This window comes from Acanthaster planci, linkage group LG04 (genome assembly GCF_054643075.1).
Source record: "Acanthaster planci isolate LZ-2023a linkage group LG04, COTS_SCS, whole genome shotgun sequence".
In the NCBI taxonomy this organism is placed as follows: domain Eukaryota; kingdom Metazoa; phylum Echinodermata; class Asteroidea; order Valvatida; family Acanthasteridae; genus Acanthaster; species Acanthaster planci.
The window spans coordinates 3,690,527-3,708,184 of NC_141780.1; the positions used below are offsets into that span (position 1 = coordinate 3,690,527).

Here is a 17,658-nt window from a genome sequence, read left to right on the forward strand (position 1 = left end):
CCCCCAAAGCCATTCCCTGATCCCTGGTAGTTCACCCCCTCCCCTCCCCCAAAGCTATTCCCTCATCCTGGTAGTTCACCCCCTCCCCTCCCCCAAAGCTATTCCCTCATCCTGGTAGTTCACCCCCCTCCCCTCCCCCAAAGCTATTCCCTCATCCTGGTAGTTCACCCCCTCCCCTCCCCCAAAGCTATTCCCTCATCCTGGTAGTTCACCCCCTCCCCTCCCCCAAAGCTATTCCCTCATCCTGGTAGTTCACCCCCTCCCCTCCCCCAAAGCTATTCCCTCATCCTGGCAACACCTAAGAGCCTATTCCATTTTTTTACTGGAGCCTTTTTATCAATCTCTTTTTCTTTACAAGGTTACAAATCTCAGCTGCTAAAATAACCTACTGCACTAAAGAATTTGCATTAATTAGAACTTGAGGGTTTATAGATGTTGAAGACAAAGTAAGAAACAGAACAAATCTAACTGGCAAGGAGTAAAAAAAAATTATTGCTCTACTTACGTATGCATAAAACAATTCATCCATAAAAATCTTGAGTAGATTTAGGTTTAAGAAAAGTACTTACAATTTGGCAAAGTCCTCCAATATAAATCACACGGTGTTCAAGCATTTTGTCGAATACAGGATTATGTGGCCCAAGTATTACTTTACACATGAGGCCCCAATTTTAGCAGAAGGAAACGCACCCGTGAGTATTCACTCTGCTTCTCGCAATGAGTTGTTACTCAAAATGAGTTGTGAAGAGACGGCTAACCCAACATGGGGCATTTCATTCACTTCAATATGCATCATTGATTACAGCGTTTCCTGATGTAGGTCAGGCTACATTACTACTGCAGTGCCATCAGGGCAAAAGCAGTTGACCAGATCATGAAAAACTGTGCATTTTCACTGACCATCGTAACATGTTGGTAAAAACTAGAGCCTTCCAGGGTTTTAGTTTTTTAAGTTCAAGCAGTCAACTGACGTCTGGTAAACGACTTACAAGATCAGGTCATCCGTTAGTGCGACTGAGTATTTATAAAACACGCAAGTCCTGGACATTGGATTGAGACACTGCTTACCACCCATGGTCATAAGTATTCCCAAGGAAGCAAAGAGCTCGATGCTGCCTAACGCAAATGGCTTGTGTTAAATGAAACCAAACTATCTCTGCCTTCTCTGGAACCCATTTATATGCTCCGGGGTGAAAAGGGCAACTAATTCAAACTTGGGGAAACATTCTACTTCAAAATAAAAGAATTCAAATTTCAAATGGGAAAATAATTCAAAATAAAGTTCATGTGCACTGTATTTTGCAGCAGATTTGGATTTCACAAGTTAGTTTTTCTAAAGTGGTGTCAACGGCCCTTTTGTTTAATCTGTTGTGGGCTCGTTACTCTCAAGGGCAAAGCACTGAACCAAAGAATTCATCAGCAAACATGGAACCCTCCACTATCCCTTGCAGGCACAAACACATTGGATAAGGTCCTCAGATGTTGTCATCCGTCTCAGTCATTGTCTTTGACTCAAGTGAGACCGTGATTACAAGTAATTCAACAAGATGTGGCTATCTACAGCAGTACTGGACAACACAAGGCCATGAACAATGGCAACTAACAACCGTGACACCCCCCCATAAAAAAAACCAAAATTACCTGGATTTAAATCAAGACTCCAATTGGCCATTGTGTGGATAAAACTATGCGATAGTCTGGTTACATTTTGGTGGCAGGCCTCATATTTGTCCCATTTCCTAATGGGAAGTGACCAGCTCATGCCTATCTGAAGTTGGGCCTGATCTAGACTTGGGCACCATCTGAACTTGGGTAGATCATTTTTGAGACATAGGCCGTGTCCGAAACGGGCTTCCAGAGCTATGGCTAGGTCTATTGTCTACGCGTCTCCACACATTTCCAATGGAGCAAAGACCTAGCCTAGCTCTAGACAAGAGATTCGGATGCGGCCATAGTACAAGAAACTGAAAACCGAAGTATAGTTTGCTCTTAACTTTGAGCAGCGTCCCCTTCAATCTTTGATCTGTTCCACCATCTCCTGCAATTCCTGGACGCAACGCTGTCCTATCTCTGTGAGATTCTCTCTCAAGGCTTGCTGAAGACGCTGCTCTAACTCTGGGTCCTTCCTGCCAAAAAAACAAACAGCCAGAAGCAAGAGTTTCAGTAGACAGTTCTCATACAGAAACCAAATGCAACAGGATTTTTTGTGGCATTCGGAATTGCCAAAGATGAATACTATAGTCCTAGCCAAATCTGGTTGGGGGGGCCCCCGCACGATCTGTGCCCCAGTTCAAGATGAAAACATTGACCGGGGGGACTTGGGGGCCCTGGGGAAGGTGCTAGGTGTTGCCAGGTGTGCCCACAATTTGGGCCAGGATTGTAGCCTTGGTGCTCTGCATCTGCACTGTTCCTTGGTGCTTGCATTGGCGGCAGAGTTAAGCAACACACAACAAGCGTCGTTGAATTTGTTGCCTTCTGATGCATTTACCAAGTTATTCCACTTGCTGTGTTGCTTTCAACTCTCACCCTAATCCTTCACAGCGACATTTCACCCATTCTTACCTGATCAGCATCCTGACAACTGTTGCAAAAGTATCACAATCTTGCTTGTACGCCTGAATAAAGAAAATACTTGGCATGAGAAACACTCCATGAAACACTTCAAACACTTAGAAACTATACAATGTGTGATTCCAAATTATATTTCTGATGCGGTAGTTTGGACAAACTGAACACTCCCCGTCAACATGGTTCTTTTAACCAATGAGAGGGCGCTTCTGCTCAAAGCGGATAATGTTTGTGTGTTCATTGGAAAGGTGCATGTACATGTACTATACTGTGGGTACACCACAGACATGTTAGTGTGTCTTTATAGCAGGTTGCCATACCCGTATGATCTCCTCCTTTTTGGCTTGCAATCTCTCTAGTTTGGTTTGAATCACTTCTCCCTTCCTGACACCATTGACCTTGGGTGGGGTGGCCCCAAGACTTGATGAGGGGCTCTGGAGGCGGCTGCTTCCGGGTGACCATGTCCCCTCATGGGGAATAGGATGAAGTTGAGGTCTGGGCGGGGAGGAAAGGCTCGGTTGTCGGATTTGGGCCGTGCCACTGAGGGAGCCCACGAAGCCAGCCTCGGTCCGGTTGGTCTGCATGACTATCTGATTTCCCGCAATGGTGCCCTCGCTGCTGAGGGACGTTGCAGAGCCGTTTCCGCTGGACGGAGACTTGATGACGTATGATGAATCGGTGTGCTTGCTGCTGGCACTGCCTGACGAGCACTCATCCTGCACTGTCAGTGGTTTCAGCTGCCAGGGCCGGTCCATGGCTCGGATCTCGGTGAAGGGGCCCACCTTGCTGGAAACGCTGTGGCGTTCCTTGTCAGCCTGCTTGGGTGCCAGGGAGGACCCCCTGGGTGAGGGGGTGCCTCCACCATCAGGTGTTGAGTCCCCCTCCGATTGAATCCAGGCCTCGGTGAGCTGTCCAGCCTTCTTGATGGCAAAGTACGAGGTGGCCGATTGGTCCTTCTGTGACATTGCCCCACCCTGGGGGTCCCCGTCAGTTGTGGGCTCCGGGGTGGGGGTCATCAGCATCGCATCGTCATCACTCCCAAACGACACCGGTGAGAAATTTGACAGAAACGGATCCTTGCTCGGCGACTGTGTCCTAGGCTTTCCCCTGGTCGGAGATCTGTGCTCTTGTGAGCGTTCCTTTGAAGATTGCGAGCTGTCACTGAATTTCTTTGGCTGGTTGTTTTCAACTACGGTCACCTTTGAACACAATTTTCGCACATGATTAGGGTAGCTGCTCGTCTTGTCATTGGAGGACGATCTCTTTGAGTGGCTCGAGTTTGGAGAAAATCGGGTTGGTGTTTCTGATCTGGATGTGGACCTTGATGACCGAGAACGGGAATGAGACCGCTGTTGGAGAAAGCCAAAAAACTCTAAAGCTTCACCAAAAATCTATGAAGTAAACTTAATCAAGGACAGAATGTCAGCATTTAAACATTTGTCAAGAAAATTTAAGTCTCTCTAGAAGAAAAAGGTGAAGTACAAATGTAGATAACTGTCATTCAGTTTTGTAATTCCTTGTTTCCTTGTCTTGAAAATCTATTTCGCAACAGCGTTTGTAATTGGCAACATCAGTTTGAACCTATTTATTTATGGTTTTTATTAATTTCTGTATGCATTTCTATATAATGACTGAATGATATAACACATAAGCACTAATGGTTCGCTTTTGAAATAAATTTAGGTTGGAAATTCATTGCCGTGTGAGGTTCTGTGACAAGGTGAACTAAGCTGTCGTGTTTTACACTGTGCCAGTATGTCCGGCTATGTCGGTGTGGTGAAAAATTTAATGTCTGTTTCAGTATGAACTGATCCAGTGTGATGAAATGATTATGCATCATGACAGGTGGAGTTGCTCTTTATTACAGTAGTGCAAACTGGAGAAATGCATCCTGGTGAAAAATGGAGGTGACCATCAGGTACGTAATACCGGCAAGGTCGAGCGACAGCCATTTGTAACCCATGCACAAATTTATATCCAGCAGGGTACTGGGAAAAATTGGCCAGTGGTTGAAAGGTGGTTGTCACCATGCAGTTCACTGCATGCTATTCTTGCGTAACACAAGTAATCTTTTCTGATTACAAAAATATGGTGTGTGTTTTTCTTTCTTGAACTGTTCAAAGCTGATTTTAATAAACAGAGCACTTAAAATATGCAATCATAATACTGGGAGTGACGTTTACAAACTATATCTCTTGGTGAATTACCTAATATAAATTATGCATAAGTGCTTTTCGTTGTGTGTATATGCATGATTGTTTCACAGAACAATGTGGTATTTTCATGGGCCCTCAAGTTTTGGTAGGCCCCCGAAGTTTTCATACAGGGAGGTCCTTGGCACAGTGCCCATTTGGATAATTACATGTAGTCCCAGCCTGCATGATGTATTAATCCACTGTGCCAACTACATGTACTACTACGCTGAAGGTTGTTCTCCCATGGGGTGCACATTGCTGAAAAATGTGGGCATCTGTGACGAGTTGTGAAGCTCAAGGGGGACAGCGGTTTGGGCTGTGGAGGTGTGCTCTGCCACTTTCCCTGTCCAGTCCCATGGAGGTGACAATGCGTGCCAGCAAACAGGCATAATCAGGTATCAAAAAGAACCACTACCGTAAAAAACTGCCCGCCGATAAAACTCACTCTGCGCCTCTTGGTTTCAGCGCCGTCCCTGCTCCTGTCACGACGCTGTAAAAACAAACAAAAAAGATAGAAATTTTAGAAAAGATCCCTGTCTGGTTGATGCAGGGTAATCCTTTGGGGCTTAGATACATCACACTTCTAGTACTCAACAGCACACTCTCACAGACCCAAGTAACCCGATGTACACCAGCCGTTGTCACGGGCAAAAACTACTTTCGATAAATGACAAGAGGTACAAGAAAAAACACAGAGCCAGCACTCAGCGCTACCAAATTAAAATGGCAACCATACACAGCACAGTTTACAATAGACAACAGCACTTTGCGCCAACCAAATGCTTGCCTACTACAATGGTGGCTGTTCTTGGGGAGAACTATGCGATCACGCGGTACATGTACATGTACTTTGACTTCTTTTGATTGACCGTATGCGCATGAATTCTGGAATTTCTGACAGTGTAATTGCATGTAAGCCAATCTGCCCCAATGTAAATCCCCACCTCACTGGCAAAGAGGAGATCTAAATGGCTTTAAGTGGGAATCCTTGCATTTGTATATTCCGACAAAAATTGGTCACATTTGCCATTTAATGCATCCCATGTCAAACTTGCACAAACCTGTGCCCACAAGTAGTGAGTTCCCACCAAAGTACTACTGCTTCTATGTGACAGCGTGCTGTCATTACGGTAACCACAAAATCAAACATTTTCCTACAGCTCGGAATAAGTAACAGTACATGCGGTGCTGAAATGGCAAAGGGGGGAGTTATTTCTACCTTTCGGTCTGGGCTGATGCTGCAGTCTGAACCACTCGATGATGAACGACTTCGCCGCCTCGTTCTGGGTCTGAAGACACGTACAGGTGAGTAGTGGCCATGGAACTGCTGACAAGTGACAGTACACTGCTACACTGATGTCATATTCAAATCTAAATACATGTACTTCAACATTTATCTTACAGGCTCGATGTGTTTTTACCATCTTAAAGAAGTCAAAGCCTGTTAACATACCGGTACATGTACAAGCGTGTACGTACTAAGAGGCTAGATTGGAATTAGGTAGGGACAGATATTTGGTAAAAGCTTCATGGATTGATGATGCCAACTTTGTACATGCATGCATTAATGAGGGTGTGATTTGGCATTGTAGTCAAGTCTACCGCATGCCACTCAATCAAAAAAGTAAAACCAACAGTACGAAAATCAAATGCAACAAAACCATTCATATACAAAAATCTTTTTACAGATTTTGATAAGACTTGTAATTGCTTAGTGATGACTTGGGAATGACTTGTGATTGCCTCGTGAACTCTGTGATGACTTGCGACTGCCCTGTGGGAACTATGATTGACTTGCTATTTGGACTTCTAATTAGACTTGCACTTTGACTCGCAATTGCCTGAATGGACTCTACGTTTATTGCATGAAATCATAAGAGTCTTCTATGTACTCAAATCTTCGACAACATAATTCAAACGCAGCAAAGGGAACAAAGTCCTCCCTCACTGAACTGTTGCCTTCAACACAATCCAACTGGGCAGAGGACTTGCTGCGATGAAAGAATTCATCCAGACTTACCCGAGTCCTGTAGAAAAGAGGTCTACGTGTTGCTTGGGCCCGCAACTTTCGAAGCTTATCTTGCATGAAGATATCTGAAACATAAAAACCCACACTCGACGGATGAGCCATAAGAAAGGTGTAGCTGATTGTATTTGAAGTGAGAAACAAACATCTCCCCTCTAGTCTAAAAAGTGGAAAGTGGTCGTAACAGCTTTTTCCTGCACACAAGCAGCATAAGAAACACAAGCAATAAGTCAAACTTGTTTGTTCACCAGAAACAGAGTTGGCAAAACGCAGTTCCACTGATTTGTCTAAACAAGAGCTTACGCTGCACTTAACAGGTGCCTTCATATTGTATATGTACATCAATACTTCAATTAAAACATATACAATACATGTCGCCAATTATGACCATACATGTACATGAAGCAAATTGAGGGACTACCAAAAAGTGATGCATTCAAATCCAGTCCCTCATATCTTACTCATCCAAAACAAAACAAACATTCAAACCCCTTTTGTAGAAAGCCAATGAAACATTCTTTTGCCATGTTGTGTGCATTATATTTTTCAAGGAAAGCCATACATGCACAACTGGTATATACACATCGCTGTGCTACACATGTTCATATTACTGTAAATGTACCCTTTTTAATCTACCACAATCCGACAAAGAATTCTGATGGATCTGGGAAGACACATCACAGAAAAGTCCATCTTTCTTTAGTCAGTTACAAATCACTTTGTCCTTTTTTGGGGCAGGCTGTATTGAAGGCTGTTTATTTCCTAAATCTCTGCTCAGCCCTCCACTTGGAATGTAAACAGGAATTCTGGCCAGTTTCTGTTTCGAATATACATTGTATTAATATTGGTTTCATGTTGGCCTGTGCAATATGCACATACATGTAAACTATCATTCTTTCTGCAAAGTGGTCCGCAAAATACAAAATTACAAGGAAATGATTACACTACTGTACATGTACATGTACATAGTAGGTATATTAACATGCCGAGAATGAAGGACAGCGCTTGGATATAACCACAGAGGTAGCAAATGACACAAGCAACTCTGGACCGATTAAACAGGCTACCAAATCGCTTACTGGAAACACACATGTACATGTATATATGCACATGTGCATTTTTTTGCTATTTTAAAGGTATTTTGGCGCTTTCTGGTTTTTTATGCCGATGTGAATTTCCATATTTCATGAGGAAAACTGTCATGTCAGTTCAGGGAGTACAGCTCACAGTCGCAATAATTTGTAAACGAAATATGCTGGAATTAATTTATACTCTGCTGCTTTAAATTATTTCTTTGGTGGTTCATCGTTAGCCAGCGAACAACTTTACATGTTTTAAAAGTGCACTTTTCAATACATAAAATGATTTTCAATGGCTGAAGAAGAGTACATACAGTTATAAAGACACACAAAAAGTGAATCCGAGAAGACAGATTGCCTTGACCCTTTGAAAAATGGAAAGAAATGTCTGCAAAATCTGAAACTTTCAACTGGAAAATTATGAAACCACAACCAAATATGCTGAGGCACACCAGAAAACTGTAACTGGCCACATATATTACTGGGAACAAAAGTTGGAAAGGGCTACTTACTGTTTATCGTGGGAGCGTGTATCCTTGCAAAATGTTTCTTAAAGAAGGACAGGTGAACCTTGTATCCAAAGAGAATGGTGTTCGTGTACCTTGATAAGGTCAGAGCAAAGAGGAAAAAAGATCACTCAAGATACAGCTGTCCTTGATCTGTGGTCATGTCATGATACAGGCGGTGCTTTCAGTACATTAGTGTAACACATCAGTGTCTGTCGTGCTTTCAAAAATTCATGTTGGGTATCTGACGAATAAGCTGTCAAAACGAGGATGCTGTCAAACATGTACAATATGTGTCTATTTGCTTACATGCAGTTGTTACTGAATGTATACAAAACTCCACCATGGAACAGTAAATGGTTTCTCTCTCAATTTCAACCGCAGGGGATATAAGGTTAAGTGAGATTTTTAAAAATGTTATTCAAGCATTATACACTTTAATGAGGGCAAGTCTTACAAAAAAAAAAAAAGAAATCCCGCACCAGTAAAAACCCACAAACCCGAATAAAGTAGCATTTGCAGAAAAAATGCACAGACCAATACATGTATACATACATGAATACGTATGTACGTGATGTTTATCCAAAAACTTGTCGGTTCAATACTACCGCTAAAGCAATGAAAACAATTACACTAATCCTATTTTTAATCATGTCCAGATCTCCCTCCAAAACATAAGAGAAAACATTACCTATTCACAAAAATGTAAATGAATGATGTGTACACTGTACATCGCTGCTCATTGGTACACGTGCAATCTGAAACAGTGAGGTCAAACCTCGTTCAAACGTACAGTACACGTACACGTACCTTGCACGGCACATTGAGAGCAGCGCTCACCCACTACAGTTGTGTGAAACGTGATTACATTTTTATGTGCACCACTGTACACAATCATTGCAGTACATGTATAAAGTGTGCATGCAAATACTCAAAGCAATAATATAAATCAACACGCATGACAGAGTTTTCACACATTTCAAACGATACGAGTAAAAAGATCTACACCTAATGCATGTTATACAGCATACAGAGGCATGTACATGTACCGGTACATGTAAATGTACATGAACATGTACATGTATAATGCAGAACCTGTAGACTGAATAATCTGGATACATACATCTACCAGCACATGTACCCACGTGTACATGTACATCTCCTATTAAAAAAGCACACAATTTCATTCTTTGCAAAATTTATGCTTTCATTCAATCGACGGGCATCTATTTTCTACAACAGAAATACGAGGGTACCCAGTAGTCAGTGCCCTCATCAACTTTATTTGAACCAGAAACCAAGTCAGACATGTGCACATTCTTGAGTGTCTCACTTTACCCGGGCTGAATACAAACACTGACTAAAGATGTCTCCAGAGTGGCATCCCAGCGAGAGTCCACAGGACGGCTGTCATGGTGGCATACAGACAAGGCTGCATTATGCTTACTGATGGCATTTCTGAATGCAAACTCGTCGGCAGCTATCTCCTTGTCCAACTGATATTGCTTCATGTAGATGATTTGTTACCACTCTGCAGTCGTCGGGCTGTGCTGTGTGCTGTCGAGTGTAGTCATGGCCACGTCGCACGTGCTCATTGGCAGACCAACTGACTCCCTTCCAACGACACGACCTCCCCTCCTCCTAATTCCTTGTTTTTCTGTTTCTATCACCATGGCAACCAACCCACAAGTCAGCGACGACACCATCCCCTGGCAGACCATAATTTGCTCTTTTACACCTGACTGCACAACTCCATATATGGCCAGACAAGCAATTTGTCAATCGCAAGCAATTGTGTCTGCCTCGCGCGGCAACAATCGTGACAATGGAAAAATCTATTAACAGCAATCCCATTGTTATAATCATGCATAATTTGTGATGTGCAAACAAAAACCATGGTGCATCATCACCTTAACGACAAAAACCCTTCAAGAAATTAGACTGTCAACCATATAGAGCACTTCTTTCTGCTTTGAAAGTGATATATAGCTTGTAATAACCATAAATTATTATGAAAAACACATACTCCATTGGGAAAAGACAAAGAGGCAATCAAAAACTGTACAATAATCTTGTTGCACTTGAATAAAGGGAAGTCACAAATGGCCCATCAATTAGAAAAGATGACAGTAACATAAAAGGCCCAATACACTGTTTCTTTCTTCTATTTAAGATGAAAGTTGAAAATCAAACAAGAGTCTCACACTATCCCTGAATATACAATTCTTTATCTCTAAAACTGATGGATGGGAGCATTACAAATTCTTTATAAGCTGAGTAAAAGTCTGGATCATATGCAGGATCTGACATGGCTTCATAAAATTAGCAGAATGTTCTAAGAACCAACCAAAGAACCAGCACAAAGATAAAGACCATATTAAATGGAGGCAATCGATCAGCTCTCAGAGAATTGGTAAAAAAAGAGTGGCTGCAATTTTGCTACATGTGCATGAGTTTATCCATGACAAGGTTTCAGGTGATGCATGCTAGAAAACTAATGCGTAACGAGGAATATCCAAATTAAATTTGGTCAACTTCAGCAATTGACACATTTGAGCCCACACTTGGCATAAAGCTCATTGCCCAACCTAGTACATGTACATACAGGTACTGTACCGTTACATGTACATGTACAAGTTCTTGTGCTGTTGTGCACAGACAGTGTGAATGATACACAACAGGCTCGGTACTGAGAGGACCATTTCTAAACTCGACAGGTAATTTGCAAACAAAGTTGTGGTAACACATGTACAGGGACATGTAACTGCGGTATCATTCAACATGTCTGTATTTCCAACAACCAGGGGGACAGTGCGGTGGAACACATTTCAAAGGGGGGGGGCAGTTGTGAGACCCTCAGGCATCGGCCATTAATAGACCAATCAATTAAGCCCCACCCCTCTGTAGTACATGCTCATGCACCTGCCAGAAGTTAGGGGCCATGCCCTCCCATACAAAAAAAATTGAGGGGGCCACAGGTGGACCTGTCCCCCCCCCACCTCTCCTGCCCAGTATGAACGTGTACATGTACTGTGAGTACATACATCATGTACAGTCTCTAACAGAAAAACCTGCAGCTAACATCTGTCCAATACATTCAGAGCCAGTCCACAGAAGCGCCATCAATATTTGGAATATCAATTTCTATTAAACTTATATGCAGGAAATTTTTCAGGCATTGTGATAATGTCAAACATCAATTTTGTATACATGACAAATACATTTTACTCTCAGGCACTCTTAAATTAAGCTGTAAATTAAGCTGGTCAGATCAAATCACATAATCACGATGTCTCATTTAAAACATACTAGTATATTCGTCTTTTATGTTTAAAGAGGAATTCGTAATTTTTTTTCAAAGCTGCTAAAAAGTAAGTCATGTCCATATTTGGTAAAATTACAATGTTATTTGCCTTGCAGAAACAAGGACAATATCCCCATTGACCTCTTTACTGTGCCAAGCTTTCTGAAAACAAACTGTAACAGAAATTTCGTTCTTCTGTAATTTGGAAATGGTCAACATGATCAATAGATGCAGTTCTTACCCTAAGCAAAACCACGAGCTGTGCCAGCAGGGTAGCAGTCCTTCATGTATGTACTTGTATGGTATTTTGGCTGGTAACCTGATTTCACTATCTCCTCTTAGTAAATACAGTATATGTACTAGTATTTCCTGTGATTAGAAAATTCAAGCCGCGGCCACGAAAGTTATGCTGCAATTGAAAACAGCATGTATGTACCCCCTTGGGAAGCCTTGTGGCTGTAGCCACTTCCAACAGACATGTACATTATCTCAGCCACTGCCAGTCAATTCCGGTAACAATTGACTTTCAGACAGATATGACTGGCCACAACCTGAAGGCTCTTTGTTACTTCAGCCAGGCATTCAGGCACTACAAATTAACTTGAATCCACCTGCATGTGTCTTTTAAAGTTCACAGTGTGTCAACAATCCACAACGGAAGATCTCACAGCAAAAGGTCCTGCTTTGGGAGGGTTGACAAAAGGTTCAAATACATACATGTACTTTTACCACAGAAAAAAATTGAAATACATGTAGCTTACTTTTCTCGTACTTCTTTTGCCGATTCGGTGTCCTGGAACCTCAGGGCCATGAAGAGGCGAAAATGCTGATTGTAGACCTTTTGGTAGGCGATGTGGTTGTGGTAGCCTTTGTTGTAGAAGTAATCACTGGTACAATCAGAGAAATCATAAATGAATTTTGATGCCGCTCCCAGGCTCAAATTATCAGTTCCACACTGACACTGTCATGTACAGTATGTATACATGTCCATCTGGCAAAATGGAAAATCGTGTCAGCAACGCCTGCAGGATGGACACACATATATGTATGGTACCGGTATATTACTCAAGATGAAATGAAATATGTGGATTTTCCATTACACACTTCACGGGATAACCTGGTTGGCCTTTTTTGGGGGGCAAACCTCCCGAATACGGTACATTGGTCAATTCAAACACAATAAAGTATTACTGGTATGCAGACAAAAGTTAAACCCTTGATAAACAATAATTTAAATATTTGTAAGGCTGTCCCGAATATCCGAACATTTGATTGATTATTGAATAACAATTTCTGAATTTGAATATTCGACTGCAAAATTCATGAAAAGGAAGGGAGAATTTCCTTTTGTTTTAAATGAAAAAACTTGCACTATGGAGGCTTGTTTCAAGTCGATTCAAATGAAAAGCGACAAATCTCACAATGATTCAAAAAGTAAATTATTCATTAAAAAATTTGAAGCGAATGGAAATTTTTAAAAGGGCAAGAAATATTGTTCATCTCTTAAATCATGCTAAATCAATGTATAATTGTGTGCATTATTACAACTGATTTTGTATATATGGTTTGTCCATCAACGTCTGCCGGTCGGTACAACCAGATATTTGGATATTCGACCAAATTGAAGGTCGAATATTCGAATAGTGAATTATTCGAATTGACTCAGCCCTAAATATTTGGCCATCACTTTGGTCCCACCCAGGATATACAGTGAACAAAGATCTTTGCCAGGCGGTGAATAAGTCTTTTGCAAATTAAATTTGAATAAAATCTGGTACACCGAGGTCTTTAAATTCACATTCATGAACATACATGTAACAATTGGAATTTGCCATACTAAGACATTGCTGCTACACCTCGTGATTGGGGGCAAGCTTTTGCTTAGTTACATTAGAGATGCCTAGCAACAATACACTGTTTTTTCAAAGGATAAGAGGAGCACTAAGGAAACAGTCCATTCCAGAGATGGAATGTCTGAATCACCAGGTATAGCAACAGTGTCTTTAGTCTGGGGAATTCAAACTGTTACATGTATGTTTATGTGTAATCAGATACATGTAGCTCAGTGTACCAGATTTTATTCAAAATTTAACTCGCAAAAGGCTTATTGAAAACACCAATCACAACAAACCATGCACAGGTTACATGTGGGTAATTCCAGAAATAAGGGGTCCATTTTTTCCGTGTCCCTCTCACATCTGATATATGATTTTGTAAGTTCTGAACAAATTTTCTAATTTCCAAGAGTGATGAATTAATGCAAATTACCTGCCAAACAAATAGTAATAGTTTGAAAACAATTCTGGTGATATTTCCATGTCAAATAACAAAGGTCAGATGTAACTGGGACACAAAAATGTCACACTTTTGGACCCTTAATTTCTGGAATTACTCATGTACACAAAACGTAAAACGTAAACATATTAACTCCCCTGCTTCCTCTTTTCTCTAAAGACTAATTTAGGGTTCTGGCAGCAGGCCAAGTTGCCATTGTAGGACTATACAATATACTGAATGCAAACATTGCCTATAATCCTGAGCAATTGGCCTGAAAAAAAATGTTTTTAGCATGGCACAAAGATTTGTGGCGGTGTTCGGCTGCAGCTTTGGCTGTTGTTATACATTTGCCAACTGGGAGTGAAAACTGTGACACCCTGAATTGGTCCTGTTGCTGTTGTGCATGAAGAAACTGAATAGCCTTTTGGGTCTAAACATCAATAAACACTATTTCTTTCGTGTAAAATAAAATTGGCACAGGTGGCAGGGTACAATTTTCAGAATTTAGATTCCATTTGCATGTAAGCTTTTGAGGAAAAAACTGTGAAAGGAAAAGGATGGGCATTTATTTTTGAGAATGCAACATTCACAGCAGTATTCCACCCAATTCTGTTCTGCAAATGTTATTTTACCTTTGTGTCTCACAACCCAGTTTTCATATTTGGTTGTTTAATCAAAATCAATCAAAACCATCTATTGGATTCCATAAGATCTGGGATGTGAATACTATTATTTTAGTATTTATAATCCAAAATTCCTCCATCCCCCCCCTCCGCCAACATTTAAATGTACATACCTTACTTCCGATGCCTTAACAGTGTTGGGGAACCCCTTAAAGAAAATCGAAAAAGGGTCCTCCCCTGGCCCTGGTTCGGAATGGAAGTCAGACATGGTGAGAATCGCCAATCTTGCCCGCTTCAGCAAACCTTGACCATCTTGCTGATTAGGAAATAATGGAGAAAGAGAGAGAGTGTCTTTTCTGTCAGCCATTGTGTATTTGCAAGGATGTTTGAAATCATTTTATTTATATCACTGATTTAAATCATGATTTAAATGACCAAATAAAATCAAAGTCATTTAAAGATATCACGTTCAAAATATTTTCTTTAGGGAATTTGAAAGGAAGAAATGGCTGATTTTAATATACAATGTACTGATGCTTTTAAAGCATTTACACATTTACATATATTTTTACTTAGAATATTCATTTTAGGATAAGGCCAAAGGAAAAATTAGTTGTGTTTCCTATTACACTGAGAACTAAATTAGGGTGGTTGGTTGAGTAAAATAATTTTTTTACTCTAAATTTTTATAGCCAACAAAATTACGGTTGGATGATGTCTGCATTTTGGGGGGGGGCTGGTATATTTGTAACAAGTATCAAGTTGGTGTCAGATTAATACCGTACATGTGCCAAGAATTAACAAGCCAAAGATTATTGTATTGTCCATCTCATGCAAAAAAAATTACACAATACAATGTACACAACGAGGCACACAAAATTAAGCTCAGGGCAAGGCACCATAAATTTTTATATTTTATTGATTTGTCAAATAAAAAGATACAGGTTCCGCGTGATTTTCTAGGTTGGGTCGGGTAACCAGAAACACAACTATTTTTTTGTTTGGCCCAAAAAATGAAGACAATTTTGTTTGGAGCTTGTCATGCTGGTAATTTAAAATTTTGAATGCATATTACCGCTTCCCTTATAAACGGTTTTAACAATACGATAGAAAGTCCAGTCATTTGAGTTTTCCGTTGAGAGAAACAGTTTATGAAATAGCCATTCCATTTACATGCATTTTAGATAAAGGACATACTGGTAGTAGTGTTGCCATATCAGGAAAGACCTGTGTACAGTACTTATTCAATAAAGTCTCTCAAATTGTTACATAAGGCATGTACCTGTGTTAAACAAGAGTTTCATCCAATTGAAGAAGTAAAGTCACTTATCCTTAACCTTGTTTGATTATTGAAAATTGCATAAACAGTTCATTATGGGCACCAAGAGTTTGTGCATACATTGCAGGATACAGGTACTGTACTCAGCAAACTTTGTTTGATTAGAAATAAACAGTTGAACATGTGACAAAGTAGCCTCAGCAGTCAGCAGTGGGTCCTTTAGTCATCACACACGGTGTTTCATGCTTTGACCTTCAGGATTAAAAGCCTTCTGGACAGCTCATACAGAGATCATTTAAATCAAAAGCTGATGCTTTTTATTTAGAAAGAAAAAAGATTTTTAACAGGTTTGCCTCGTGCAGATGTGCTTAAATACATTACATGTATGCTTCCTTGGAATTGTACAATACAGCATTCTACTATTGTTCTACAATTACAGCTGCGGACACATCTTAACACAGCTGCTAAACTTGTCAGGGTAGTGCACACTGCAGTGGCATAGCCGGGGGAGGGGATCCCCACAGGTGTCCCCCCCAACAAAAAAAACAAAAAAGGGATAAATGGATATTGAACAAGGCTATTCAAAAACTTGCCCCCCAAAAAACTACACCTGAAAGCTGGTGTCCCCCCCAGAAAATGCTGGTGCCCCCCACTAGTAAAATCCTAGCTATGCCACTGGGTTAGTGATCAGCTGCAAAGAGAAAGCACAACACAGTCAGTATTTATTGATCAACTCTTTGTCAAGCCATCATGCTTTGTTTTTTATTCAGGTATTCACGCTGTGTTTTCAAAGTAAACTTTATGATGAAGCTTTTCCAAAGATCTAGAATATTTATCACCTGTTTACTAACTTTTGAATTTGTTTGCATCACAAAAAAAGCTATGTTATAATGTATTGCATAGTTCAGGATCCTGAAAAAAGCATGGATGAAAAATATTGTTATTAAGGGTATTTACATGTAAATGTACTGATAAACTCTGTTGTACATGTATCATGAATGTGCTTTCCACCAGAACTGTGGGCGTCTGCCGCACTCCGTCATGGGGGTGCTGCAAATGTGTAACCCCACAGTTCTCGGGGTAATATGGTCATCAACACGCTACATCACTAGGTTTCAGGTAGGAAAGACTGTTCTTTAGAAGCATGCTAGGAAACTGGACATGTTGGACTGGAATGACCAGACTAGATGACTGATTACAATCATGACGATTGTGATATTGTGGTGATGAATATGATATGTTGAACAGTCATCTTTCCAGACAAGCCAGGTTTGTTCCAACAGTGGTCTAAGCCTGTCGGCTTTAAAATGATTTCAAGACTTTAAAAACAGCATGCTTCTGAGTATCTCTGAGCGTTTTTTCTTCGCGCGAAGCGCTTTTCACATAAAGAGTTCCGCATGGCCAGGCCACATGTAGGCTACGCTGGAGGCCAATAGTGAGGGCTTACCCGCGTGCATGCTCCAGTCTGGGCTCACGTACTTCCGATATCTTGTTGAATCATGTTCAAGTGTAATCAAGTAGACCTAACAATGAACCCCTTTGGACTCATTCACGTATTTGGCTTACCTGAAGCTCGTCTTGTCAATGTTCTCTTCAGGAGCACTGTCTGTTCTCCCACATCCTGCAGTTGGCCTGATAAACGTTATAAACAAATCCGTATTTTCTCCTCGTGACGATCATCAGCCTCACGCCGATTGTGCACGCTGCTTGATGTCTGGTTCAAAGGTTGCAGTCCGCAACGCGTACGGGGCTTGTACACACTGCCCGAGTAGTCCATGATCCCCATTTAGCTTTAAATTGC

The 17,658-nt window shown here is 41.0% G+C and overlaps 1 protein-coding gene across 9 annotated transcripts; it reads right to left on the bottom strand.

The window, feature by feature from the left end:
* Window positions 1-206: 206 nt before the first annotated feature.
* LOC110974219 (uncharacterized) lies at window positions 207-17,580 on the bottom strand. 9 transcript variants are annotated; one of them, XM_087135668.1, is made up of 10 exons: window positions 17,424-17,580; window positions 14,752-14,894; window positions 12,440-12,565; window positions 8,381-8,469; window positions 6,784-6,857; window positions 5,983-6,090; window positions 5,179-5,253; window positions 2,889-3,917; window positions 2,563-2,615; window positions 208-2,126 (listed from the first exon to the last, which is right to left on the bottom strand). In XM_087135668.1, exons 2-10 carry the CDS (start codon window positions 14,844-14,846, stop codon window positions 2,012-2,014), a joined length of 1,764 nt encoding a protein of 587 aa, XP_086991794.1. In that variant the 5' UTR covers window positions 14,847-14,894; window positions 17,424-17,580; the 3' UTR covers window positions 208-2,011. The 9 variants fall into 9 exon arrangements, with proteins under 9 accessions (XP_086991797.1, XP_086991794.1, XP_086991795.1 ...); XM_087135669.1 differs by having other exon boundaries at window positions 14,752-14,890; window positions 17,424-17,575; XM_087135670.1 differs by having other exon boundaries at window positions 209-2,126; window positions 5,983-6,087; window positions 17,424-17,579.
* Window positions 17,581-17,658: the final 78 nt, after the last annotated feature.